The 25,110-nt window shown below is 58.4% G+C and overlaps 1 protein-coding gene across 1 annotated transcript; it reads left to right on the forward strand.

Moving 5' to 3' along the window:
- Positions 1-9,282: 9,282 nt before the first annotated feature.
- PTPN7 (protein tyrosine phosphatase non-receptor type 7) lies at positions 9,283-17,696 on the forward strand. The gene is made up of 9 exons (XM_031506958.1): positions 9,283-9,413; positions 9,760-9,943; positions 10,369-10,453; positions 10,964-11,040; positions 13,978-14,115; positions 14,890-15,000; positions 15,576-15,733; positions 16,544-16,657; positions 17,176-17,696. Exons 1-9 carry the CDS (start codon positions 9,283-9,285, stop codon positions 17,267-17,269), a joined length of 1,092 nt encoding a protein of 363 aa, XP_031362818.1. The 3' UTR covers positions 17,270-17,696.
- Positions 17,697-25,110: the final 7,414 nt, after the last annotated feature.

A 25,110-nucleotide genomic window follows, 5' to 3' on the forward strand; every position in this document is an offset into this window, starting at 1 on the left:
GAAAAAAATTTTCACTGTGTCTTGGTTTGAAAAGACAGGAGTCTGTGAAGGAAGGCAAAAGTCTCCTGTGAAATGGAAAAGGTAAACCCCCTCCTTCCGAATTACCACAATTTTAAAAAGAGGCTCTCAGGCAAAGATATTGGAATGGGAATAACAGTTCTTTACTAGGAGAAAAAAAAAAAAAAAAATAAATGTAATTAGTACAAATGAAACTAGTGATGGAGTAAGAAACCTGACACACTGAGGAGTCAGGGTGTTGGTAATAGTCCAGTTAAATGGTGGCTGCTCCTCCTGGAGGGGCAGATGGAATGATGCTGGAGCGGGGATCTGGAGAAGGGTGGAGTTTTCTCTGAAGGTCTGGGGATGGAGTAGATGGGCCTGCTCTTCCTCTGGGAATTTAGGAGAGAAGCTGCTTCTCTGGGAATCCAGCGAAGTGGCTGCCAACACAGTCTCAAGCTACATCAAGGAAGGTTTAGGTTGGATATTAGGAAAAAATTTTTCACTGAAAGAATAATAAAATACTGGAATAATCTTCCTAGGGAGGTGGTGGAATCACCATCTCTGGATATGTTTAAAAAAAGACTGGACTTTGCACTTGGTGCTATAGTCTACTTGTGGAGTTAGGGCACAGGTTGGACTTGATGATCTTAGAGGTCTCTTCCAACCTCATTATTCTGTGAATCTGTGAATTCTGGGGCAGCAGGTCCCGCTGCTGAAGCGTGTCAAGGCACCCAGCATAGCAATAACATGATGAGTCTTGAAGATTTTCAGGCCTTTTTGGTGACTTTTTCACTGAGAACTGTTTTGCCCTGTGTGCTGTGAGGACAGAGAGGTGCTAGGGGGTGTCCTGTTACTGGGAGCCTTCTTTTTGGAGGCAGGTCTGTGTCCTGCAGCCTCCCGAGGGGATGTGTGTGTGCCTCCTGGCCAGCCCACAGGTGTCCAAGCAAGGCTCTCTCCCCAGGGGAAACCGAAGCACACAGCATTTTCCTGACAGCATTTCTAAAAGCACAGCTCTCTTGGAGGCATCCAGGAAAGCACAGGACAAGCCCAAGTGGCACATGGATGAGACAGATGCTACCACAGGTGCTGGGGCTGTGTCCCCAGCAGACTGTCCTGGTAACCAAGTCATTCTGTGGCCCTTGCTGGCCCTCCGTGGCTTCTCCAGTGGCATTTGTTGGCTACAGTGTCAAAGTCTCAGCACCTTGGAGGACTGGTCCCATGTGTTGGCTTAGATCCCCTTTACCCTCACCCCCTGGGGACACGATTTACTGGTGAACGTGGCACTGGTCAGTTAATGGTTGGACTTAATGATCTTAGAAGGATTTTTCTACCTTCATGTTTCTGTCATTTCCTGGTTCTATACACCTGGCTTAGGAACAGTCCTCCACTGTAAAATGGTCAGGGGGAGCTTCTTCCCACATGAAGAGAGGAACAAACCAAGCTGATATAAAGCACTTTCACTCTGGAGATCACCTTTCCCAGGGGAACTGTTCCTGTGCTAAGGCACCTTCTTTAGTCCACAGCAGCACCAGCTCTGCATCAGTGTTAGCCCAGCCCAGTGGTGCTGGTGCAGCCCAGCTGTGCTTTTCTGTTGGCAATTTTGGAGGAAAGCTCAGTTTGTTTGCAGGAGATACAGGAGAGTGTCTAATTCCAGAAGCCAAACATGGTTCTACTCAGCACTCATAGAACCATAGAATTTGCTGATTTGGAAGGAACCCATCAGGATTACCAAGTCCAACCCCTGGCCCTGCACAGACATCCCAACAGTCCTACCCTGTGCCTGAGAGCTTTGTCCAAACGCTCCTGGAGCTCAGACAGGCTCGGAGCTGTGGCCACTTCCCAGGGGAGCCTGCTCCAGTGCTCAACCACCCTTTGGGTGAAAAACTTTTCCCTTTAATCATTTAAACCTCCTGTGACACAGATCCATCTGTTTCCTCTAGTCCTGTAACTGGTCACAGAGAGCAGAGCCTGGAGCTGCCCCTCGTGAGGATGCTGAAGAGCTCAGCAAGGTCTCCCCTCAGTCTCCTCTTCTCTAGGCTGAACAAACAGAGCGATTCAAAGAAAACAATCCAGAGTTTAGCAGGAAATCCTGGTCCTGAACTCTACTTCTGGTTCTCCTTGAGGAGAGGGCAGAAGCGCAGGGGCTGGCAGCGTCAGCGGCAATGCCTTGGCAAAAGGAACCAGCAATCGCTTAATTGCTCCAGCTCCAGCCAGGCAGCAGCAGGAGCGAACTCTGCACGGAGCGGCAGCAGCGCCGGGGAAGGTCACCAGCCGGGACCGGCTCCACCGCGGGGGATGCCCCGGGGTCCGCGCTGAGCCGGGGCTCCCGCAGCCCGCCCGCAGGATGCTCGGCCGGGGCTGTCCTTGGGAACGCGCTCCCGTGGAGGACGCTGGAACAGCGAGCCGCTGCTCCCCGGAGAAGCCATCGGCGGGGCCGGGCTGCTCCCCGCGGCTGCCGGCCCCAGCCCCGCGGGCGGGCCCAGGTAAGGCGCCGGAGGCTCGCTGCCCCGCGGGATGCTCGGCGCGGCCGCACCGTCCTCCCGTGCCCGGCCGGCGGCACCTCGGGCAGCTCGCAGAGCGGCTGCTCATCCCCAGGCAGCTGCTTCACCTTCAAGCCTGCAGCGATGCTCAGGCAGCGGAGGAGAGCTGATTCCAGCAGCCTGCAGGACATCCTGACTGCCAGCCGCGGCGACGGAAGCAGAAGCGTCCCTTCCTGAGTGCCCGACCCAGAGGTGACGGGGCCGCTGGGACAAAGCCGTGGTGCGATCGGCAACCTGGGCATGAAAGTGTTGGGGGCAGCGTCTGTGCTTTGGGTGCCAGCTCAGTGCCTGCCCAGGCTGGGGTGACTTTGGGGCTGCAGTGCTGTGTGGAGAGGGTGAGGAGAGGCGCTGGGGTGTGGATCCGGGCAGGGAGGCTGGCTGAGGGAGCCCATGCTCTGTCCAGGCTTTGGGGCAGAAATGGGCATAAGGGTTGGCTGGTCATTAGAGGGAAAGCAGGTCCCAGTTTGGAGCTGGAAGGTGCTCTTTGCACAGAGGGAACTGGCTATGAAATCATGGCCAGAGGTGCAACATGACCCCAAGAAATTGGAGTTTTAAAATGCAAGTGAACGAACAGCAAGTACCAGTCAGGGATAAATCCAGATCTTCCTTTCCAGAGCACCAACTCCATAGGGACCCCATATCTTGCTGAAAGTAAAGCCACACCTATAAGGACTCTTCAAGGCCCCTGAGACTGTGTCCCAGACCTCTCTAGTCCTTACATCCCAACAGATAATCCTAATGCACAGATGTTCACGGACAGAGGACGCAGGGGATCCCATGTGTGGCACATCCCTGGTCGGGCCAGGGTGAATGGCTGGTGTGGTAACAGCTGGCACTCTTCCCTCTATCACCAACCCTCCCAGCACCGCTCTGGGCATCACCATCACCCCTGACACCCCACTGCCACCAAGGTCAGAGCAGAAAGGAATGCTGGGGGACAAGGGATGTTCCTGTTCTGGGACCTCACCGGTCCTTCCCCACCAAGGGAGGGAGGCAGGAAGGTGAGGGGCACAGCAGTGACCTGCCTGGAGCCATTTCCTTCCTCCCATCCCCTCCTGGTTTTGTCCCTGGAGACTGTCAGGTTCCTCTTTGCTCACACCAGATTGCAATGGCTGTCCTGGTGTCCTGATCCTGTCCTTACAGCAAACTGACCCTGAGTTGGGATCTGCCCCAGCCTGGACACCATCTCCCCTCAAAGCCAGGTCCTCTCTGGCCCCAGCAGTCCCTGGATCCAGCAGCTCTGCTCCCCAGGCCAGGCTGATGCAGCTGCTGCAGAGCTGGGGATGTGACATGGGACAAGCAGGGCTGCACACGAAAGGCACCGTCCTGGCCAGAGACCTCCCAGCCCTCTGCTCCCCCTGCACCCCTTTGTGAGCCCTGGCCAGAGACCTCCCAGCCCTGTGCTCCCCCTGCACCCTCTGTGAGCCCTGGCCAGAGACCTCCCAGCCCTCTGCTCCCCTGCACCCTCTGTGAGCCCAGCCAGGCTCCCTCAGGAGGAGCCAGCTGGCAGCATCATCTTCCAAACAGGGGCTCAGAGGTGGCCAGAAGTGATGTGCCCAAAGGTGCATTTGTGGGGAGGGAGGGCATGGCTGCACTTCCCTGCTCGAGGGCTCTGCCCACCAGCATGGATGGGCACTGATGGGTGACCAGGGACATCTGCAGGTGTGGGTGGGCACCTGCCCTGTGCCCAGCGGGCAGGAGGAGGGGCAGGGCTCACTCCTGGGAGGGCAGCAGACGTAGGTGGGTGCAACAAGGTACAGGGGACAGCTTGCTGCCCAGGTGGCACTGAGAACTGAAAAATGCCCTGGGGCAAGCAGTGTGTTCTGATTCCCTCTGCTCTTGGTCTCACATCCAGTCTCTCTCTACCGGCTCATGCCTCTTTCCACCAGCACCTTCATTTTCGTGCTGTGGGTCTGCACAGGCCTGTGTCCCCTCCATGCTCTCCCTTCAAATGCACCTCCTCAGATGCTGCTGCTTTGGCAGAGGGGAGGAGGAGCAGCCATGCTGGCAGGTGGGAGCACACTGGGCTCCAGTTGTGCACCATCAGAGGTGTGTAAGGGTCAGGACATCTCAGCAGTGCAAACTTTTCAGCTCCTAGGAGCCTGGGCCTTGGCACATCCCCACACAACATCCCTACTGTGTTCCTCCTATCCGGGGTGAGTGGCCATGGCCCTTCACCCAATCCCTTCAGTCTCCATCGAAGTTTTCTGCACAAGGAGCAGCCCAAGGGGCCAGGTGTAGTTCCAGAGGCGACATCCTGGGTGTCCTGCTTAGCTGCAGCCAGCACAGGCAGGTGTGTGACTGGCAGAGCCAAGCCAGCAGCACGGGGAGCTCTGTCAGCAGCCAAGGGAAAGTGCTGCAAGGCTTTCCTGAGGACATCCCTGAGCATGAGGACTTGGTGTTGTGATGCTTCGGAGGCAGAGGATGCACTGCATCCCAGCATCTCAGCTTCCTCTTTCTCTTTCCTCTTTCTCTTTCTGACCAAATTACCAAATAAGTAATTTTGCAAAGGAAGTGCATCAACATCTTCTCTGCAGCATCCAGGGGCATTTCATGACCAAGGCAGAACCTGGCAGGAGGAATGTCTTGGTTTGAAAAGCCAGGTGTCTGCTAGTGAAAGCAGGATCCTCCCTTGAAATGGAAAATGTCCCTCCCTACAAGTTATTATAATTTTAAAATTAAGGGGCTCTCAGGTAAAGAGATGGGAGTAGGAATAACAGTTATTTACTAGGAAAACTAAAAATACAAATGCAATAGTACAAAAAATAAACACTGCCAGAGTCAGTGCATGCCCTGAGCCCCTGTGGGTCAGGGAGGTGGCTCAGCCCCATCCCAGGGTGGCTCAGCCCTCCTGCAGTGCCAGCTGTGCTTCTGCTGGAGCAGGATCTGCACAAGGGGGGAGTTTTCCTCTGGAGCTCCAGGGCTGGAGAGATGGGCCTGGGCTCCTCTGGGAATGCAGGGGGAAGGAAGCTGCTCCTCTGGGAATGCAGGGGGAAGAAAGCTGCTCCTCTGGGAATGCAGTGGGAAGAAAGCTGCTCCTCTGGGAATGCAGGGGGAAGAAAGCTGCTCCTCTGGGAATGCAGGGGGCAAAGGCTGCTGTGCTGTTCCCAGGTCAGATTGGATCCAGGTAGGAATGCTTGGCTCCTCCCCTGGGCAGAGCATCTCCCCATGGATGATGGAATTTTCTCAGCCATGCAGGGACACACACTGGCCGTGAACAGAAGATAATTAATAATTGAAGAGATCTCGTGGAGGGAGGATTGGCTGTGGGAGAGATAAAGAAAAGTGCCCAATGAACAGCAGAGAGCTGACCCAGCTCTGACAGATGGTGACAGAATGCACAGCCCCATTTCCCACCTGAGACACTCTCCTCAGGAGCTCCTTAAGCTCCAAGACACCCAGATGTGAGAGGTGTCCTGCACACTGAGAGCACAGACACAGTCCAGCCTCAGGAAGTGTCTGCATGTCTGACAGCCTGTTACTCCAGCAAGAACCTGGTTTGTTTACCCTGGATCCTTCTGGAAGTTTCTGCAGACACCTTGCTAAGTGTCACGGTGCTGCTCATGCCAGGAATTGCTAAGCTCTGGCAGGGACAGGGGGAAGGAAGGGCAGTGTGTGGTGGGGCTGCCTCCAGGCCTTACAGATGTGTTCTTTCATCCCTCACAGGGCACAGAACAATTCCTCAGTCTATCCTCCGGCCACTGTAGGATCTGCAGGTGAGACACAGGTGCTGGTGGCCCTTTCTGCAGGATAAGGCTGTGCTGCTGCTGGCCAAGCCCAGAACTTTGCTCTGGAGCTTGGGCCCTCGGGTGGCACTGGCAGGTCTGTCAGGACTGCCCAGGGAAGCTGTTGTTCTGGCACACCTGCAAACACACGGGTGTGCACAGACGCACAGCTCTCCGTAGAGGTGACAGCACAGTCACCTCCGTGAGCTGCCTGGGGTGGCTCTGGCCAGAGCAGCCCTCGGAGCAGACACGGGGAAGTGTTTGGGGTCCGTGGGGCTGTTGGGGTGCAGCGGGAGCTGCTGCAGCGCAGCGGCGTGGGGGCTGAGGAGGAAGGAAGTGTGCAGAGCCCGGCAGAGCAAACAGGAAGAGCAGTGGGGATGTGTCAGCGAGGATGTGCAGTGCCCCACGGGCAGACCTGACCCACCTGAGCCAGGCCCCAGGGACCTGCGTCCCCAAATACAGCCCTGCCCTTCCCTGCTGGGGAGCGGGAGCCCACCTGTCCTGCCCTGAGGTACCCAGGGGTGCTCGTGGGCGCTGAGGGGTGTCCCCGCGTGGGCAGGGCTGGGACAGTGGGGTGGCACAAGGAGCACGCAGGCAGGCGCTGAGGGCGAGAGGCACTGAGCGAGAGCTGGCACATTCCAGGAGCGTGGGGAACGGCCGGGCCACGGCCTGGGCCAGAGGACAGCGGGCATGGGAGGATTCACCCTGGCTTCCTGCAGGGCCAGTGGGGCATGGTGCCCCCCAGCAGCCCCATGGCACCATGCCAAGCACGCTGCCTCATTCCTCCTGCCAGCCGCACGGCTGCTCTCGCCCACCCCTCCGTGCCCCATGGGCGCCGGCCGTGGGGTGCCACAGCGTGCCACAGCGTGCCACAGTGTGCCACAGCGTGCCATAGTGTGCCACAACGTGTCACAACGTGTCACAGTGTGCCACAGCGTGTCACAGCGTGTCACAGTGTGTCACAGTGTGTCACAGTGTGTCACAGAGTGTCACAGTGTGCCACAGCGTGTCACAGCGTGCCACAGTGTGCCACAACGTGTCACAACGTGTCACAGTGTGCCACAGCGTGTCACAGCGTGCCACAGCATGTCACAGCATGTTACAGCGTGTCACAGCGTGTCACAGCGGGCACCAGCACAGCCCAGCAGCCCCTTGGAGCCGCCCCTGGATCCAGCCCGGGGCCCGGCAGGCCAGGCCGGCCGTGCCCGCGGGCAGGCTGGCGGGGCGGGCAGGGCGTGCAGCAGAGCCGAGCTGCAGAGATGTGGCCGGTATGTGTGTGGGCAGCAGCCGGGGTGGGGGAGAAGGAGGGAGAGGAAGCAGCAGAGGCAGAGGCAGCAGCTCTTTGATAAGCAGCTTCCTGAACACTTTCAAACCGCGCTGTCAGGCCGACAGCATGGTGCCCGCGGGCCCGTGCCAGGACCGAGCTCCTCGCCGAGGGCAGCAGGTAGGCAGCGCCAGGCTGGACAGCAGAGCCTGGCCAGTGCCAGGCTGGACAGCAGAGCCTGGGTAGTGCCAGGCTGGACAGCCTGGACAGGAGAGCCTGGGCAGTGCCAGGCTGGACAGGAGAGCCCCAGGCAGCGCCAGGCTGGACAGGAGAGCCCAGGCAGTGCCAGGCTGGACAGCAGAGCCCAGGCAGTGCCAGGCTGGACAGGCTGGACAGGCTGGACAGGAGAGCCTTGGGCAGTGCCAGGCTGGACAGCAGAGCCCGGGCAGTGCCCGTGCAGGGGTGGTGGGCACGTGTGTGCGGATGGCAATGCCAGGCAGGCTGGGATGCTGGGCAGGCCATGCGAGAGCTCTCCTTGTGGGTGCTGGCAGCTGAGGCGCTTCCCTGGGCATCTCCCAGGTGTTTCCTGGCCACGCTGGGATGGGAGCACACACTGGCTGTCCCTGCTCAGCAGCTGCTCTTGTCCTGCCTGGACTGAGAACACCCTGCGTGGGGCACGGGGACGGTGTGAGTGGCAGTGGTGGCATTGTCACTCCCAGAAATGCCACCGGGCAGCAGGGAATCCTGGGGAGCGGCTCCTGCCCTCGCTGTGTTCCCAACCACCATGTGGACACCTGCTCTCCACAAGACCTCCCTGAGCAGATGGGCTGCCTGGGATCCTGCTCTTTGCCCACCGAGAACTCTGACTCTGCATCATTCGCTGCCTCCGTGGGTCTGGCTCCTCCTCAGGGAGGAAGCAGGGCATGAGAAGGAGGCTCAGGATCCCTCCATGGAAGCACAGGGCCTGTGTTCCCAGCCCTTCCCCAGCCCTGCCAGGGCCTGACCCGTGGCTAGTGATGGAGGATGTCTGGCACCTTCCCCAGCTGGCTGCCCCATGGCCTTTTGCTCAACCACCCAGATAAAGCAGTTTCCTCTTGACACTTGCTGTGACCTGCAGGATGGAAGAAGCCGTCCCAGGGTCGTGAGGCTGTTGAGGGTGCCTGGTCTGTGTGTCCCTGCAGCAGGAGATGGCCAGACTCCCTGCAGTGGCTACAGCCTCCTTGTGTCACCTGCTGAGCTGTCTGTGCTCAGACATTCCAGCTCTCACTGTTCCCCACCATGTCCCCAGGACGAAGCAGGGGCACGTGCTGGGGAAGGGCTGGGAACACAGGCCCTGTGCTTCCATGGAGGGGGAGAGCACCTGGGGCTCCCCCAGACCAGACCTGCCCTGCCACCACAGGGTGGGTGTCCTCCCCTCAGGGAAGCAGGTGGCCCTTGTGCCATGCCCAGGGTCACCAGTGTGGGCTGCAGTGCTGCAGGCAGCCCCGAGGGTGACTCTGCTGGGAGCTCTCCAGGATATCTCCTGTATCTCCTGGATACAGGGCTGGGGGTCCTGCTTCCAGGACTTGAAGTCCTGAGCACTTAGATCTTGCAGACCATGTGTGGGAGCTCCATCCAGCCTTGTGGTATCTCTCAGGTCTGATTTGCTTTTCCAGCTGCTTCTCCTCTGATGGCTCCAAGGTCTCCCAGGAGCTGAGAGCCCCCCGTGTGGCCCTGCTGTGCTTCAGTTTGAGGGCTCTGTGGTTGCTGCAGCATGGTCCAAGCCTGCTTGGTGTGCTCCAGAGTTCATAGGGGCAGCCTGGCAGCCCGGGCAGCTGCAGCGGACATGGACAAGCAGGACAAGCCCAGTCCCTCTGCCAAGAAGCACGTGCGGCTCCAGGAGAGGTGAGTGTGCCTCGGGGTGCCCGTGGCACTGCTCATCCCCAGGGCTCCCCAAACATTCCTTCCTGCCAGCCCTCTGCCTGCCAGCACCTGCAGGTGCCAGCTCTGAGTGTGGAGGCAGCCCTGGCCCCCACCCAGCCCTGGACAGATCCCGACACCTTCAGTCCTTCAGGGGCTTCCCAGCAGAAAGGCAAAACGTTCAGTTAATTCCTTGTTCCTCCCCGTCTGCTGGGGTCTCCATGTGGCTTTTGCTCAGTGTGGGGTGGTTTTACCTGGTGCTGCTGTGGGGTGGTCTGTCCTGCTGTCCCAGGGTGGCAGTAGGGCAGCCAGGGACCCCTGTGCCTTGCAGGAGGGGCTCCAACGTGTCACTGGTGCTGGATATGAGCTCCCTAGGGAACGTGGAGCCCATCCAGCCTGTCTGCACGCCACGGGACATCACACTGCAGTTTCTGAGGACGTCCAGCCACGTGCTGAGGAAGCAGGAGCTGCAGCAGCATGCCCAGAGCCTGGCACAGCTCCAGGAAGAGTTTTCGGTGCGATGATCACGATTTTCCTTCTCCCTCCTCACAGGAGGGGCAGCAGGGGCTGGCAGTGGTGGGACTGACAGGGGTGAACATGGGACTCTGAGCCCAGCTGTGCCCACAGCCCCAGGGGGAGGGCAGGTGGTGTGAGCAAACAGAGGGGAGGGGTGCCCACGTCCCACCTGCTCCTTGGTGTTCTGTTGGGGTCCCTGGAAAACCCTGTCCTGCCCTCCCATGCCATGCTCTTCTTCCAGCACTGCCTCTCTGGAAGGAGTCCCACCACAGCTGGAGTGAAGACAGGACTCATCCCAGGAGCTGGCAGCCCTGGTGGTGCCCCTGGGTCAGCTCTGCCCTGCTGGGCAGCCAGGTCTGCCACCACCAGGGGACACGAGTGGCAGCAATGGGCTTTTCCTCATGGCTGTTTTCTCCCCCTGCAGAAAATCCCACCCAACTTTGTGAGTCCGGAGGAGCTGGAAATCCCTGGACGTGCTTTCAAGGACAGATACAAAACCATTCTCCCCAGTACGTTCCACTGTGTCCCTTTGCCTGTGCTTGCCTGTGGGTGAGGGATGTCTCAGAGCAGCCCTGGCACTGGGGTGGGCACCCCTGGGTGCTGTTGCTGCTCCTGTGTGGAGCTGGGTGCCGTGTTCCAGGGGCACACAGAGCTGGGGGGTACATGGGGAGCTGCTCCAGGGCTGTCCTCCCCACGTGTGCAGCACTCGTGGGGCTTGGCATGGTCCTAAAGGCTGAGGGTGTTCTGGAGGGACTCGGCTGGGCTCCAGTCAGGGTCTGTGGGACGTCCTGGGGGATGACTGCAGGGGAGTTGCCCACCTGCTCACTATGGCACCTGCAGGTCTGGGCTGTGCCCTGCCAGGGGAGTGAGGCTGGAGTGGGACAAGAACAGGCCTGAGGGAGGGTGCAGACAGCTCTGGGCATGGCACGGAGCAGCAGGACTCACCTCCAGCCCCTGAGGTCGAGGCAGGGAGGCTGGGCAGGATCAGTCCCTTGGGTAAGACCTGTGACATCTTTCAGATCCTGAGAGCCGGGTCTGCCTCAGGAGGGCTGGCAGCCAGGAGGAAGACAGCTACATAAATGCCAACTACATCACAGTGAGTGTCCTCCCGGGGCCTGCAGCCCAGGGCTCCCAGGGCACCGGGCTGCAGGTGCCACACTGGGTCACACATGCTGGGGCACCCTCACCTGCTCCCCTGAGGCTGCCCTGGGGCAGCAGACTTCACTTGCCACACCTGTTGGAGCTGGAGGGATGTGGCTCCATCTGCACAGGGCAGATTCTTTGTTCCCGTGGTGGGAGAGCCTCAGGAGGGAGCTGCTCTCGGGTCCTGGGCACACTGAGCACCCCAAAAGGCTCCCATGCAGTGGCTTCTCCATCTCCTCCTCACACACTGGCCCATTGTCTGGCAAAGCCATGGGAGGCAAGCTGTGCCAGCAGGTTATGGCAGCTCAGAGATCCTCACACCTCACACATCCTGGGATTTCCTCTCTGCTCGGGGAGCTTGCTGCAATTTCCCAGGAAGGGAGCTAATGAAGATGGGGTGTGGTTTATTTTTGGCTCGTGGTGGGGCTCCTTTCCAGAAACTGAGAAATCCCCAGACCCTAGGGTGTTACTTAGACAACTTGGTTTTGATTCCATCCCTGTGCAAACCCTTCCAGGCTGTGGTTTCTGCCAGAATGGGATCCCGTGTGAGCCAGGTGCCAGCTTTGCCTGGCAGGCTTCCTGCTGAGTGAGTGATCTCACTGCAGCACCCTGCCCTTGGGCTGCCCAGGCTGTGGGTGCTGTGGGTGCCTGGCAGTGAGGGAAAGCAGGACTTGGAAAAGCAGCCCACCGAAAAGGCTGTCTGGGGTGACAGACAAACCCCTGGGATGTGGAGGTGGAGCTGGAGGCAGTCAGGAACGTTTCTTTTCTGATGGTGCCTGTGGCACAGCAGCAGCCAGCACGGAGGGTGCTCCTTTGAGACAGGAACGCTGTGCCCAGAGCTGCTGGGAGCTCCAGGGGCAGCTGGGCCACGGGCAGCAGAGGAGCTGTGTCTTCCTGAGGCAGCCTGGCATCTGCACATCAGGTGATACTGGCACTGTCCCTGTGCCCCAGGACGTGGGACACTCGGGGATGCTGGGCTTTTCTTTACAAGGTCTTTTAAGGCTAAGCTATTTAATTAAGAAATGACACCTACATTATTTTCATTTTAACTCAATAACTCAAATAATTACTCAAAGTCTGCAATGCGGGCTTTTTTGTCTAATTACAAAACACTACTAAAGCTTATGAAGAAGAAGGTGAAGAAGGACTAGTAAATGCTTTAAAATTTCTATTTTAGTCCTATATATATTATTGTATTCTAGAACTCAAAGTTTTCTACTTGGTGATATTACACACTTCTAACTAAACTATACATTCATAATCCCAGTGCTATCAATCAATTTTGGAAGCCTTCCCTATGGCCCCAGGTCAAACAGAGTGCTCCCCTGGGGGTCAGAGTCTGTCAGCACAGAAAGTGTAAAACTCTCAGCCTCCACAACTCCAACATCTCCCCCTCTTTTTGCATCCCCTCTGTCTCACCTGACTGCTGGCAATGCACAAGCACTGCCAGTCCCTGTGGAATACACACCTGCACACAGGTGTGCACACTGAGCACACCTGTGCCACACACCCCTGTGTGCAGCTGGCATTTCCTGACCCCTTCCTCCCCCTCGCCTCTTCAAAGGTGTAACGGTGCAGGAATTCATGGGCACATCAGAAAATTGGCAACCCAGCCTGCCTGGGCATGCCTGGGAGGCACAGGAATTTGGGAGGGCTCTGCAGGTGTTTGATCACATCAGCCCCGCCTGGCATTGATGCTGTTCCTGTTGATGGTGCTCCATGAAATGTTTTTGAGCATGGCTGTGGGGGGAAGGTGGAATTCCCAGGGTTGACACCCCCAAGTGAATGGAAAATCACATTTCCTAGGAAAAATAAATCATTTCAAGGTATGAAAGTAGGGCTCTGCGAAATTTTCCTGAAAACATTCCTGTCTCTTAGCTGGGCCAGTACAACTTTGGTGTGAGGCCAAACCATTAACAGACTGCTGGGAAGGCCTGGATTTTCTATACCTTTGGCAATTTTATACCAGGAGAAGTGTCTGGAGACAGAGGATGCCAGCTGTGAAGCAGGGATTCCTGCTTGTCCTTGTGGGAATGGCCACAGTGAGGAGCACAGCTCCTTGTGTGAGCTTTGCCTCGCCAAGGCACCCATCACGCTGATGGGATGTGCACTTGGGTGTGCAAGGCCAGCTGCAGGGACTCGCTCCTGGGTGATGGGACGAGTTGGGGATGCACTTGGGTGTGCAAGGCCAGCTGCAGGGACTCGCTCCTGGGTGATGGGACGAGTTGGGGATGCACTTGGGTGTGCAAGGCCAGCTGCAGGGACTCGCTCCTGGATGATGGGACGAGCTGGGGACGATGCCTGGTGGCTCCTCAGCAGATCTGCAAAAGCATTTTAAGGACAGGTTTAGTAGGAAACAGCACGTGTAGCTCAGCCTCTAAACCGTGGAGGGGAAAAGCGTGGCGAGGGCTGGAGGGAGCTGGGGACAGCCCCGGTGGCCCCAGGGTGGCCCCAGGTTGGTCCCAGGTGGCCCCAGAGTGGCCCCAGGGTGGCCCAGGTGGCCACAGGGTGGCCCCAGGTGGCCCCAGGGTGGCCTCAGGGTGGCCCCAGGTGGCCCCAGGGTGGCCTCAGGGTAGCCCCAGGGTGGCCCCAGGGTGGTCCCAGGTGTCCCCAGGTGGCCCCAGGGTGGTCCCAGGTGTCCCCAGGTGTCCCCATGTGGCCCCAGGTGGCCCAGGTGTCCCCAGGGTGTCCCCAGGTGGCCCCAGGTGGCCCAGGTGTCCCCAGGTGTCCCCAGGTGGCCCCAGGGTGGCCCCAGGGTGGTCCCAGGTGTCCCCAGGTGTCCCCAGGTGGCCCCAGGTGGCCCCAGGGTGGCCCCAGGGTGGCCCCAGGGTGGCCCAGGTGGCCCAGGTGGCCCAGGTGGCCCTGTCCCCTGACGGGCTGTGCTCGGCAGGGCTACGCGGGGCGGCCCCGGGAGTACATCGCCACGCAGGGACCCCTGCTGAGCACCGTGAGCGACTTCTGGCAGATGGTGTGGCAGGAGGAGGCTCCTCTCATCGTCATGATCACCGAGCTCCCGGAGCGCAAGGAGGTACCACCGAACATGCCCCGCCCAGGGGTGCTGCTGGCAGCGCAGGGTTGTGTGAGGCCACATGTGGGGCTGTGCACCCACTTGTGCTTCTGTCTCCGAGGGTGCCCTGCTGAATCACAAGTGGAGGAGGAGATGCCCGGGGCTGCAGCCTTGGCCCCGTCTGGCAATATTCCTCCTCACGTGGCTGTGTGCTCTGGGCAGCTTTACCAGCTGGGTAATGGGAGAGAGGGTTTAGGGCAACCCCCAGGGATGGGGGAAAGCAGTGGGCAGCAGTGCCCCTCTGGCTCCCCAGAGCTCTCCCCTGGGCTGGATCCCCTGGCTGAGAGCTCTCAGCCTAGGGGAGAGCTGGGGGGCCAGGGGGGCACTGCTGCCCACTGCTTCTGCTTCTGGGATGGGAGCCAACAGCACCTGCCTGGGGCAACTGAGAACTGGAAACTTTCCTGGCCATGTCCTTGCTCCCTTCTCCCCCAGCCGACAGCCTCCCTGTGCCCTGGGTCCAGCTGCATCTGGAAGCTTCCTGGGCTGAGCAGGGATATGCACCCCTGGGGCCTGAAGCCAGGGCAGGGCATGGGAGAGGATGCAGGGCAGCAGATGCAGGGGCAGGGATCTGTCCCTTCTTTGCTTTCCCTCTGTATCACTCTGCATCCACCTACCCCTCTCCCCTAGCACCCCTAAGGTGCTGCCCCTTCCCAAGAACACTGACTCAAGCCCAGTTCAAACATCCAGTGGGTGCATTGACCATCTCCACAGCCACAAACCTGCCTTGTTCTCCAGAAATGTGTCCACTACTGGCCCGAGAAGGAGGGCACCTATGGCCCCTTCACCATCCAGGTGCAGGGGGTGAGTGAGTCTGTGGAGTACGTGGTGCGGGACCTCTCCATCCAGGTGGGTCTGAGCCTCATCCTGGGGGCACAGAGGGGGCACGCTGGGGCCCAGCAGTGCCCCTGACCCCCCTGGGATCTCTAGTGGGATGGCAATGCCCCGTGGCAGGAAAGAGGAGGGTTCATGATTCTCAGGAGGCCCCTGCCAGAGGAGGGGTGTGCAGAGCCTGGAGAGGCTGGGAGGGAGCAGGAGGCAGCCCTGGGGTACAGGGGAGAAGGGGTCAGCTGGGCAGAGCAGCGCCAGCCCAGTGTTTTTGCACTGTGTCGTTGGGCCCTGGCCCATGGGCTCTCTGTGTCACCCTGGGCTGACACCAGCCTAAAGGGTCTGCCTTGCTTTGCCTGCACTCTGGTGGCAGCATTGGAACCCTCTGCGTGTGTTCTCATCCTCTGGCATGGGGCACAGCCATTGTCCCTGGCCCGGGGGTCTCTGCCTCATGTCTGGCAGAGGTCAAAGAGGGATTCAGGAGGAGAGTGGCTGAGATGGGTACGGGCTGCTTGACCTCTGCTTGGGCTGAACTCCCCGTTTCATTTGGCCCGTGCCCTCACATCCCCATTTCTCTTTGTTCCGTGCTGGAAAAGCTTGGGAAGGAAAGCCGCAAGGTCAAACACATCCTCTTCCCTTCCTGGCCGGACCAGCAGACACCCGAGTCAGCCAAGCCCCTGCTGCGCCTGCTGTCCAAGGTGGAGGAGGCTCTGCAGACTGCAGCCAGCCCAGGGCCCATCGTGGTGCACTGCAGGTAAGAGCTTGCAGCTCCCCTGAGCCCTGTCTGTGCTTCTCCTTGGGGTCAATCCCACACGAGTCCTCACACAGGTCCCACGGTGGTGCAGAAATGTGCAGCCACCCTCCAGCAGAGCTGCCAATCTGCAGCTCCTGTCCTGGCAGCAGGATGGTGGCACGAGAGCAGCATATCCTGCACTGGGGTCCAGCAGGGAGGGAGCAGGAGGGGTCTGCATTTGGGACCAACACAGCTCCAGCTCTGGAAGATCCTGCTTGAACAGGGAGATGGAAGCAGGTGACCCTGTGGCTGGTCCCTTTGAACCTGACCCGTTCTGTAATTCTGTGATTCCTGCTCCCTGTGCCACCAAGCACCACCTGTGGCTTGGATGTGGAGCCTTGTTTCAGGACAGCCCTCCTGCAGGAGGTGGCCTCTGCCTGTTCTCTCCTTGCTGAGTGAATTTGGGGACAGTGGAGCAGAGCACTCGTTTGTCCCTAGGGAATGTGCAAAGCTGGGGTTAGAGCCCAGCTGGGAGGGAGGGGGCTGCAGGGCCCCCTGCACTGCACAGGGTGGGCACAGACTGGTTTTGTGCTTCCAGAGCAGCCTCAGCCAGGCTGTGCCACATGGCAAGGACTCCTTGCCGTGGCAGAGTGACCCCAGCCCGAGGCTTCTGTTGCCTGCCTAAGAAGCTTGGTCTGGCAGCTGGGGCCAGGGCCCAGCATCCCCCTAGGAAGAAATGCCAGCAAACCAATGCAGGAGTGCACCCAGCTCAGCAGTGTGAGTGCAGGCAGTGGTGCTGTGCGTGCTCACCCAGCTGTGTCTGCCCTGCAGCGCGGGCATCGGCCGCACCGGCTGCTTCATCGCCACCAGGATCGGGTGCCAGCAGCTGCAGGACAAGGGGGAGGTGGATATCCTTGGAATCGTGTGCCATCTGCGCATAGACAGGTGGGTACACGGAGCAGGTGGCTCCTGGGAGGGTCCTGCTGGGTGCCAAGCCTGAGAGCAGGGCTTGGCATGGATGTGGCAGAGACATGGGGAGGGCATGGGGACTATTTCTGATAGAAACCAGAAGGGTGGCTGGGGGATGCAGGTGTGTGGATACAAGCAATCCCCAGTGCCAGGCTGGTTCTGCAGTCAGAGCTTTTGTAGCTCTGACATGAGGGAGAGGAGAGGGGCTGTGAACCTGGCAGCCATCTGCTCCTCCCTTCCAGCTCCACCACGAAATCCAGAAACACTCCACCTGGCCACTTTTCAAGAAGTACAGGTGAAAATTAGCACCAAATCAGCTGCTAATCTCGTTTTGAACAGCCCAGCAATGCTTCTGAACGCCTCTCTCCTTTGGGCTGCTCTGGTGCCTGTTTCAGAGGCATCTCGACATGGCTGGTGAAGCGGGAATATTTGTGCCCTGGGAGCAGGGTTCTGTGTCTGGTGAAGTGTCAGTGGGCCCTGCCTTTCCCTTGCAGAGGTGGGATGATCCAGACGAGCGAGCAGTACCAGTTCCTCCATCACACGCTAGCTCTCTTCGCTTCCCAGCTGCCGGAGGGGGCAGGCTGCTAGTGCAGGGCTCCCACCGGCCTTGTGGCTGCCTGCTCTGACCTCCCCTGCACCAGCCTCGGGGATACCTTCATCAAAACCTCTCCTGATGCTGCCAGGCCACAGAGCAGCAGCGTGGACATCCCTCGGGATGAGTACAGCTGAGCCAACCCACGGCCACTGTGGCTTTGGACGCTGGGGATGAGCAAGGTGAGGTGCTGCACTGGGTGCTCGAGGTGGCCACTGCTGCTGGCTCCAGGCAGATTTCACCCATAGAGAGCAGCTCTGGCTTTTGAGAGGTGCAAGATCCTGAACCAGAAGAGCAAGATGTGCAGAGGATCTGCAGCTGGCAGATGCTGGAAGCTTGGTTTCCCTTTCAGCTGCAGACAAATGTCCACCCTGTTAGACACAGCACTGGTGGAACTACCCTGAAATAAATGGAGTCTCTGTCCTGGCTGTGCATCCTTTGTGGGCAGGGCTGGGCTTGCTCCAAACATGCACCACAAAACTCTTCTTGCTAAAGACACACCTTGATGGCTTCGTGCACGGTTGGCTAACGGCGTTCCACAGCTTGCTTTCCTCTCCACCTTCAGCCAACACCTTCTCAACAGCCTTAAAGTACAACCATAGAGTTATTAAGGTGGGAAAAGACCTCCAAGATCATCGAGTCCAACCTCTGATCAGACCCCACTGTGCCCACTGAACTGTATCATGAATTGCCATATATATTTGTTTCTTGAGCACCTCCAGGGATGGTGGGTGTACCACCTCCCTGGGCAGCCTGTGCCAGTGTCTGCCTACCCTTCAGGGAAGAAATTCTCCCCAATATCCAACCCAGACCCCCCCTCTCTCTAGCAGGGGAGATTCCCAAGTGCAGTTTGCAAGTGATGTGTTCCCAATTCCCTTTTGTTACATGAGGGTGGGGATTTTGAATTCTTGGGGTTTTTTTCTGAAATCGGAACAAAACAATATTTGGGTTTTATAAGGTTGTCTTTGTAACTGATAAATCCAGGGGGAGAAAAATAGGAGACAGAAAAATATTTTGTCGTAAATCATGAGGATGGAAATACTCTGTGAAGGATTTTGAAGTACTGTGCAGGTATTCAAACTGCCCTTGCCAATGGGCATTGGACACCCACTTGGGCAGTGAGGGCTGGGAAGGAGATGGGATCTGCCCAGTCTGTGCCCATGTCCTAGGCCCTGACATGACCCAGAGTGAGATCCAGGGAAAAAGGCTCAATCTTCCTGCTGAACGAGGCTGAGCTTGCCTGGGCTCCCTGAGCTTCCCCAGCTCAGGGCTGTGTGCATGACCTACCCCTTCACCACTCCATGGGCCCCCAAAATGCAGCTGAATTGCTGCCCTGTGGTCTTCCCTGTCCACATCCCTCCCCTGGCACCAGGAACAAATCTGCTTCCTGGCCCAGCAGCAGGAAAAGGAGCAGATCTCAAGTAACATCTTTTCACCTGCTGCATTTCCATCACCCTGGCAGAGAAATCCCCCTGCTCTTAGTGCCATTTCAGCCCTTCCTCTTGCCCCAGCCTGCCCAGCCAGGTGCTTTGGGGGAGAATTGTGTTCTTTGTGGGATTCCTGTGTGATGCTTGGGTACTTGGAGGGGCTGTGGAACTTCTGCAAGCTCCCTGCAGGTCAGTGCATGGCTCAGGACTTTGTCTTTTCAGGGAATTTGGTGTAGCACTGTTGCCTTTAATGGTGTCTCTGAGACAACCATAGAGTTTGAGTTGTGAGACAGGCTTTCTTCAGCATCCCCTTCCTCAAGTCTTTCCTCACCTGTCGGAATCTGAGGTGTTGATGATTCTGAGATTGTAAAAGTCTCTGTCTGTCAGCCCCCTGCCAAAGCAGAAGCCATAATTGGTCTGTGCTGGTTTCCAGGTTGTTTATTCTGTTGATCTCTCACATGTTCTGCTGCCCTGCCCAGCTCTGTCCTGCAGGGCAGCGTGTGGGGCTCTGCCCTCAGTGGGATGTGACAAACATTAAATACCAGAAACTCCCTGGGCTGCATTTACAAGAACGTGCCAATATCTGTCACCTACGTTGGACAGTGTGTCCCCAGCCTGAACCAACAGAAAAATGCCAACACCACAGTGAGACATGGAGGGCATGAAGAAGGAGAAAAAGGAAAAAACACACTCAATTTCTTCTATCTTGTTCCTTTTGAATTCTTAATCTAGAATCCAAAAATTTTACTTTTGCACCCGTGCCACACTTAATTATGACTCATATCAAGCACTCAGAGCTGGTAATTCACCCTGTAAGATTGAAAACTCTTTTCCATGGACAGAGATCACAGCCAGTGTCTCTGGGGGCTCTGTCCAGGGGGGTTCCTGACCCCTGCCAGGGTCCCAGACCTGCCAGGGCAGCCAGAGGGAAGCTCTGCTTTCCCACACTCACCCACTGCCATCAGGCAGGAGAAGTTGAAGGCTTGCAAACTGCACCTGGACAGTTTTCCTGCCCTCCCTGGACAGCAGGACACACACACTTTCCTCACACGTTCAGTTTGCTGTCCAGAGGAGAGCTCAGGGCAGGCTCAGGCCAAGGGCTGCACGAGGCTCTCCCAGGGCATGGAGAAGCAGCAGCAGGGTCACAGCTGGGCCAGGCGTGTTGTCACCTCCTCCCAGAGTCCCCACCAGGTGCTGGGAGTGTTTCCAGCCCAGGTGTCTGATGCAGATGCTGGTCAGTTAAACATGATCAGATTATGATCAGTTGAGCAGGTTTCCTGCCTTTTGATCTCATTTTTTACCAGCTCCATCACCTGGCCCCTGTGTGAGTTCTGTCCATCCTCTGCTCTGACCCCTGGGCAGTGCTGGGGGCTGTGCTGAGCCTCGCCTGTGTTACTGCCAAGCTCTCCTGGCCTCAGCCCACGCCAGGGCTGCAGCAGGGTTTGTGCAGGCACACAGTTCGTGGTAGCTGGGATGGGGCTGTGCCCAGAGCCTCATCCCAATGGGTCCAGCTGTGAGAAGCAGGTGAGCAGCACTGACAGCAATGAGACACGGAGTGCCCAGGTGTGCTGAGCACTCACACAGGGAGCAGAGGGCACACAGGGGCACTGCATGAACCATGGGGGTATAAAAGGCTGGGCTGAAGAACAAGAAGGGCTCATGCTTGAAGCCTTCAGAAGCAGTGTGGTGTTGCTCTGTTTGGATTGAAGCCTTCTGCTATTGTATGGTGCCACTCTGTATTGTGGCTGTCTCAGCTGTGACAGGTTTGATCTGCTCTGGCTGTGTCCTGAGAAACCCCCTCACCTGGTCCATGAAGAGCACAGGGTGCTAGAAGAGGAAAGGAATCTCTCTAAAATCTCGTGCTTCCCCATGCCCTGGGCTAGCATTAAGCCCCTGAACTTGGGTCAGCACAGCCAAGATCGCTGCTGTTCCTCACTCCCCCCTGAAACCCCAGGTGGGGTCCCAGCTGTCCTTACCCTTCCCGTGGTGTTCCTGTGTTCCACGGGAGGTACAGCCCAGGCAGGCAGAGCTGGGGCCCTGAGCTGCAGCACCCTGAGGGCCCCAGGAGACCAGCTCCTGCCCAGGGCTCAGGAGAAGTCCTTCCTCCACAGAATCATAAAGCAGTTTGGGTTGCAAGGCCATCTGTTCCTAACCCCCTCCACTCTCCCAGGCTGCTCCAAGTCCAGCCTGGTCCTGGGCACTTGCAGGCTTGGGGCAGCCACAGCTTCTGTGGGCAGCCTGTGCCAGGGCCTCACCACCCTTAGTGAAGGATTTCTTTCTTACATCTAAGAAAATATATTAGGTATGAAGTTATGAGATCCTGTTCTATGCACATGACTGCAATTTTGGCCTGGGGTTTTCCAGGCTGGTAGTCCATTCCCTCCCCTTGCAACAACTCACTGGGATGGGAGGAACAAAACAAGGTGGCCACGTGGCACACATCATGTTGTGGCACACATCATGATGTGGCACACACCAGCTTTGGTGGTGGTAAGTAGACCCAGAATGCTCCAAATTTACCTGCAGCTGGTGGAAAGATTCAATGCCATCAAACAGAGCACTGCTTCAGCAGGTCCTTGGAAAGGCAGAGTGTGTGCCAAAATCCAGCATTTTGAGTAATTAGTAGTAGCTTTGCTCTTACTTGTTGGAGCAACCATAGGCTCCAACAGCACCTGTGGACTCCAAGTTATCAGCGACCAAGCCATGACCTGGAAAGGAGACATTTCAGGGCATGCTTTGACATTTCCAGGCAGCACTGGGGTCCCAGCATCTCAGAAGGCCCCATGAGAGCACCTGCAGCAGGTGGGACCCCACAGAGGATGAGCCCCACAGCAGCACCCACCCAGAGAGAGCCAGGGGCTGGGAGCACCAGGAACAGAGGGACGTGGCACTGACAGCTCTTTGTGCTGGTCCTGGGTAAACCAGGGTTAAATTCAGCCAGGGGAGCATGAGGAAAAGCCTCTCCTTACCCACGTGGGCTGGCACAGCCCTGACCTCTGTTTCCTTAAGGAATTTGGTTGAGCAACCACATCAAAGCCTCCTGGGAATGTCAAACATGCTCTGGAGAGCTCTGGGGGTCTCAGGTCTGGAGAGGCCCGGGGGTGGTGCCAGCTCTTGCACAGGACTCTGCCCCATGGACACCATGGGGACACCATGGGGACAGTGCTGCAAGGGTGCAGCCACTGGGACCAGATCTGCTGTGTGCACCCCTGCATGAGCCACCGGCCCCTCTGCAGGGAGCAGAGCTTGGGACCCTGCTTCAAACCAGTGGGAAACAGCCAAATATCCCCAAACCTGTCAGGGCTGACTCCCCTTGATGGGAGTAAGGGAAATAGAGTGGCTGGAGTGGGGATAGTGCATGAAAATGATCTTTTTTGCTCATTTGTTCATGCCTCTCCCAGTGTGGGGATGGTCAACAACTGAGCTGGGGTCCCTGCTGTGAGGGGTGAGCTTGGTTTGAGCACTGGATGGGCAGTGTCTGTGGCAGGACTGCAGGAACACCCAGGGGCAACCTCTAACAGCTTCAGTGCTACAGGAATGCTGGGGGAAGCTCCAAACTGGTGTAGGGACATTCTTTGGGCTGGAATGCTTATGAAAAATCTGGTTTCCCCCCGTATTTGTGAGGCCCCACCTCAAATGCTGGGTAGAGTTTTGGGCCCCTCATGAAAAGAAAGTGCTGGAGCATATCCAGAGAAGGGACTGGAGCTGGGGAAGGGTCTGGAGCACCAGGAGAAGCTGGGAAGGGGCTCAGCCTGGAGAACAGGAGGCTCAGGGGGGACCCTGTGGCTCTGCACAGCTCCTGACAGGAGAGGACAGCCAGAGGGGTCAGGCTGTGCTCCAGGGAACAGGGACAGGAGGAGGGGAAATGGCCTCAAGATGCACTGGGGGCAGATTAGATTGGACATTAGGAAAGATTTCTTCACCAAAAAGAGTGGCCAGGCCCTGGCACAGGCTGCCCAGGGCAGTGGTGGAGTATCCATCCCTGCAGGACAATGACTTGGGTCATGGTTCAGTGGTGACCATGGCAGTGCTGGGATAATGGTTGGACTCAGTGATAACAGAGGTAATTTCTCATCTGAACAATCCTCTGATTCTATGAAAAAAAAAAAAAAATCTTCAAGCAGAAATTACATTTGGGGGATGATGAATTTTTCGCTGGTGTGAGGAGCTCTGAAGGGGTGATTGCAGAAAATATTTCTGCTTCCTCAGGCCTCCCTTCGGGAGCACAGGGATCTTGAGCAGGCTGCAGCAGCTTGGAAAGCAAAAAGCTTTGTCTCCAAAAATAAAGTCAGCTTCCCCGTGACTTATAGCACATGAGGGAAACTTGCCCACCGTTAACTGTCGGGGGCTGTGAGGTGAGCTGAACCCCAGCCCCAGCCCAGGTTCCCGTTTCCTGTGCACACACATTTGCCTCAGGCAGCCCCAGCCGTGGATTCAGCACTTTGTCTCTCAGGAGAGCAGCCTCTGCTCTGGGCTGTGCCCAGCACTGCTGCAGCAAAGGAGGGCACTGCAAACAGCCTGCTGCGTTAGTCCTGCCTTAGGCCTGGCTCAAACCCCCGAGGGTGCAGGGAGCCCTGTTGGTGTGGCACAGCCTGGGCGCCCAGCAGGGCTGGGGAGCACAGCGGAGCCAGCACACACCCGGGGGCAGCCCAGCAGAGCTGGGCAGCGCCAAAGCAGGGGGAGTGTGAGGCTGCAGGGCCCAGCCTGGTGGCTGGGGGCTGCTGTGGCAGCGGGCTGGCTGGAGGTCTGACAGGAGCATCCTTCGAGGGAGCTGTGCCTTTGCCTTGTGTCTCCTTCTCCAGGTGGGAGCTGTCAGCTCCTGGGGGCTCCTGGCACCCCCTACACCCCGGTGACACCCTGGCTGCTGGCCCCCAGCTCTCCTGCACCCCCAGTTCTCCTGCACTGATCACACCCTGCACCCTCAAGTACCCCAGGACCTCTGCAAGCCCTGCACCCCTGCATCTCCCCCGCCAGCACTGCCCACACTGCCCACACCTCTCAAACACCTGCACCCCCAGCACCCCTGCAGCCTGCACCTGAACCATCCCTGCACCTCTGCAGCCTGTACCTGAACCATCCCTGCACCTGAACCATCCCTGCACCTGTGCAGCCTGCACCTGAAACAACCCTACACCCCTGCAGCCTGCACCTGAACCATCCCTGCACCTGTGCAGCCTGCACCTGAACCATCCCTGCACCTGAACCAACCCTACACCCCTGCAGCCTGCACCTGAACCATCCCTGCACCTGTGCAGCCTGCACCTGAACCATCCCTGCACCCCTGCAGCCTGCACCTGAACCATCACACCAACATCACCTGGGGAAACTGAGGCCTGAGGCACCAGCTCAAGGCACAGCTCCAAAGCCACCAAAGCAATGACTGGCCCCTCACAGAAGGAAGCAGCAGGTGCATGAGATCCTCTCTGTGCCCGTGGAGCTCCCATTGCAGCAGGGTGCACCTCCCTCAGGGCTGGACCCCCAGGAGCCCCCTCACCCACGGGTGCTCCCCGGGCCTCAGGAGCCAGGGTTCCTGCTGGGGCCACCCACCCCTGGCATTACCCTGCCACACCCCCCTTTGGGTGCACCTGCCACCAGCCCCGGGCACGGGGCACCCATGGCCAGGGCAGCTCCTGCCTTGGCTGTGGCCAGGTGGCTGCACCCAGGGAGGCACTGGGAGTGCACGGGGGGCACTGGGGTGATGGAGGTAGGGGTGCTGGGTGCAGATGCCCAGCACGGGAGGCACTGGGGTGATGGAGGTGGGGGTGCTGGGTGCAGCAAGCACCCGGTGAAGAGGTGCTGGGAGCACAGGAGCACGGGCTGGGGGGATATTGGGGGTGCAGGGGGCACGGGGGGAAGGCTGCAGGGGAACTGGGGTGCAGGGGTGTCGGGGTGCAGGGGTGGCTCGGCTGTGGGATGTGCAGGGCTGTGGGGTGCAGCGGTAGGAGGGTGCATCCCCCCTCCCTCGGGCCGTACTGTGATCTGAGGAGCCCGGGGCTACCGGGGGTCGGGGATGCCGGCAGTGACCAGGGCAGGGCTATGGGATATTCCGGCTGTCCGGGCTGTCCGTCTGTCTGGCTGTCCGGCTGTCTGGTCTGTCCAGTCTGTCCGGGCTGTCCGTCTGTCCCTCTGTCCGGCTGTCCCTCTGTCGGGCTGTCCCTCTGTCTGGCTGTCCCTCTGTCCGGCTGTCCGGACTGTCCCTCTATCCGGTCTGTCCCTCTGTCGGGCTGTCTGTTTGTCCGGCTGTCCCTCTGTCCGTGCTGTCCGGCTGTCCGGCTGTCTGGTTGTCCGTCTGTCCCTCTGTCCGGGTTGTCCGCCTGTCCCTCTGTCCGGCTGTCCCTCTGTCCGGGCTGTTCCCCTGTCGGGCTGTCCCTCTGTCCGGGCTGTCCGTCTGTCCCTCTGTCCGGGCTGTC

This window comes from Lonchura striata, chromosome 30 (assembly GCF_046129695.1).
Source record: "Lonchura striata isolate bLonStr1 chromosome 30, bLonStr1.mat, whole genome shotgun sequence".
NCBI classification, from domain to species: Eukaryota; Metazoa; Chordata; class Aves; order Passeriformes; family Estrildidae; genus Lonchura; species Lonchura striata.

Bases quoted from the DNA above. Each gene is read 5' to 3' on its own strand.
- PTPN7 (XM_031506958.1), top strand. From the start codon at position 9,283: ATGGTCCAAGCCTGCTTGGTGTGCTCCAGAGTTCATAGGGGCAGCCTG. The intron at 9,414-9,759 runs GTGAGTGTGCCT...TGTGCCTTGCAG, and splicing joins CACGTGCGGCTCCAGGAGAG to GAGGGGCTCCAACGTGTCAC. The intron at 11,041-13,977 runs GTGAGTGTCCTC...TGTGCTCGGCAG, and splicing joins TAAATGCCAACTACATCACA to GGCTACGCGGGGCGGCCCCG.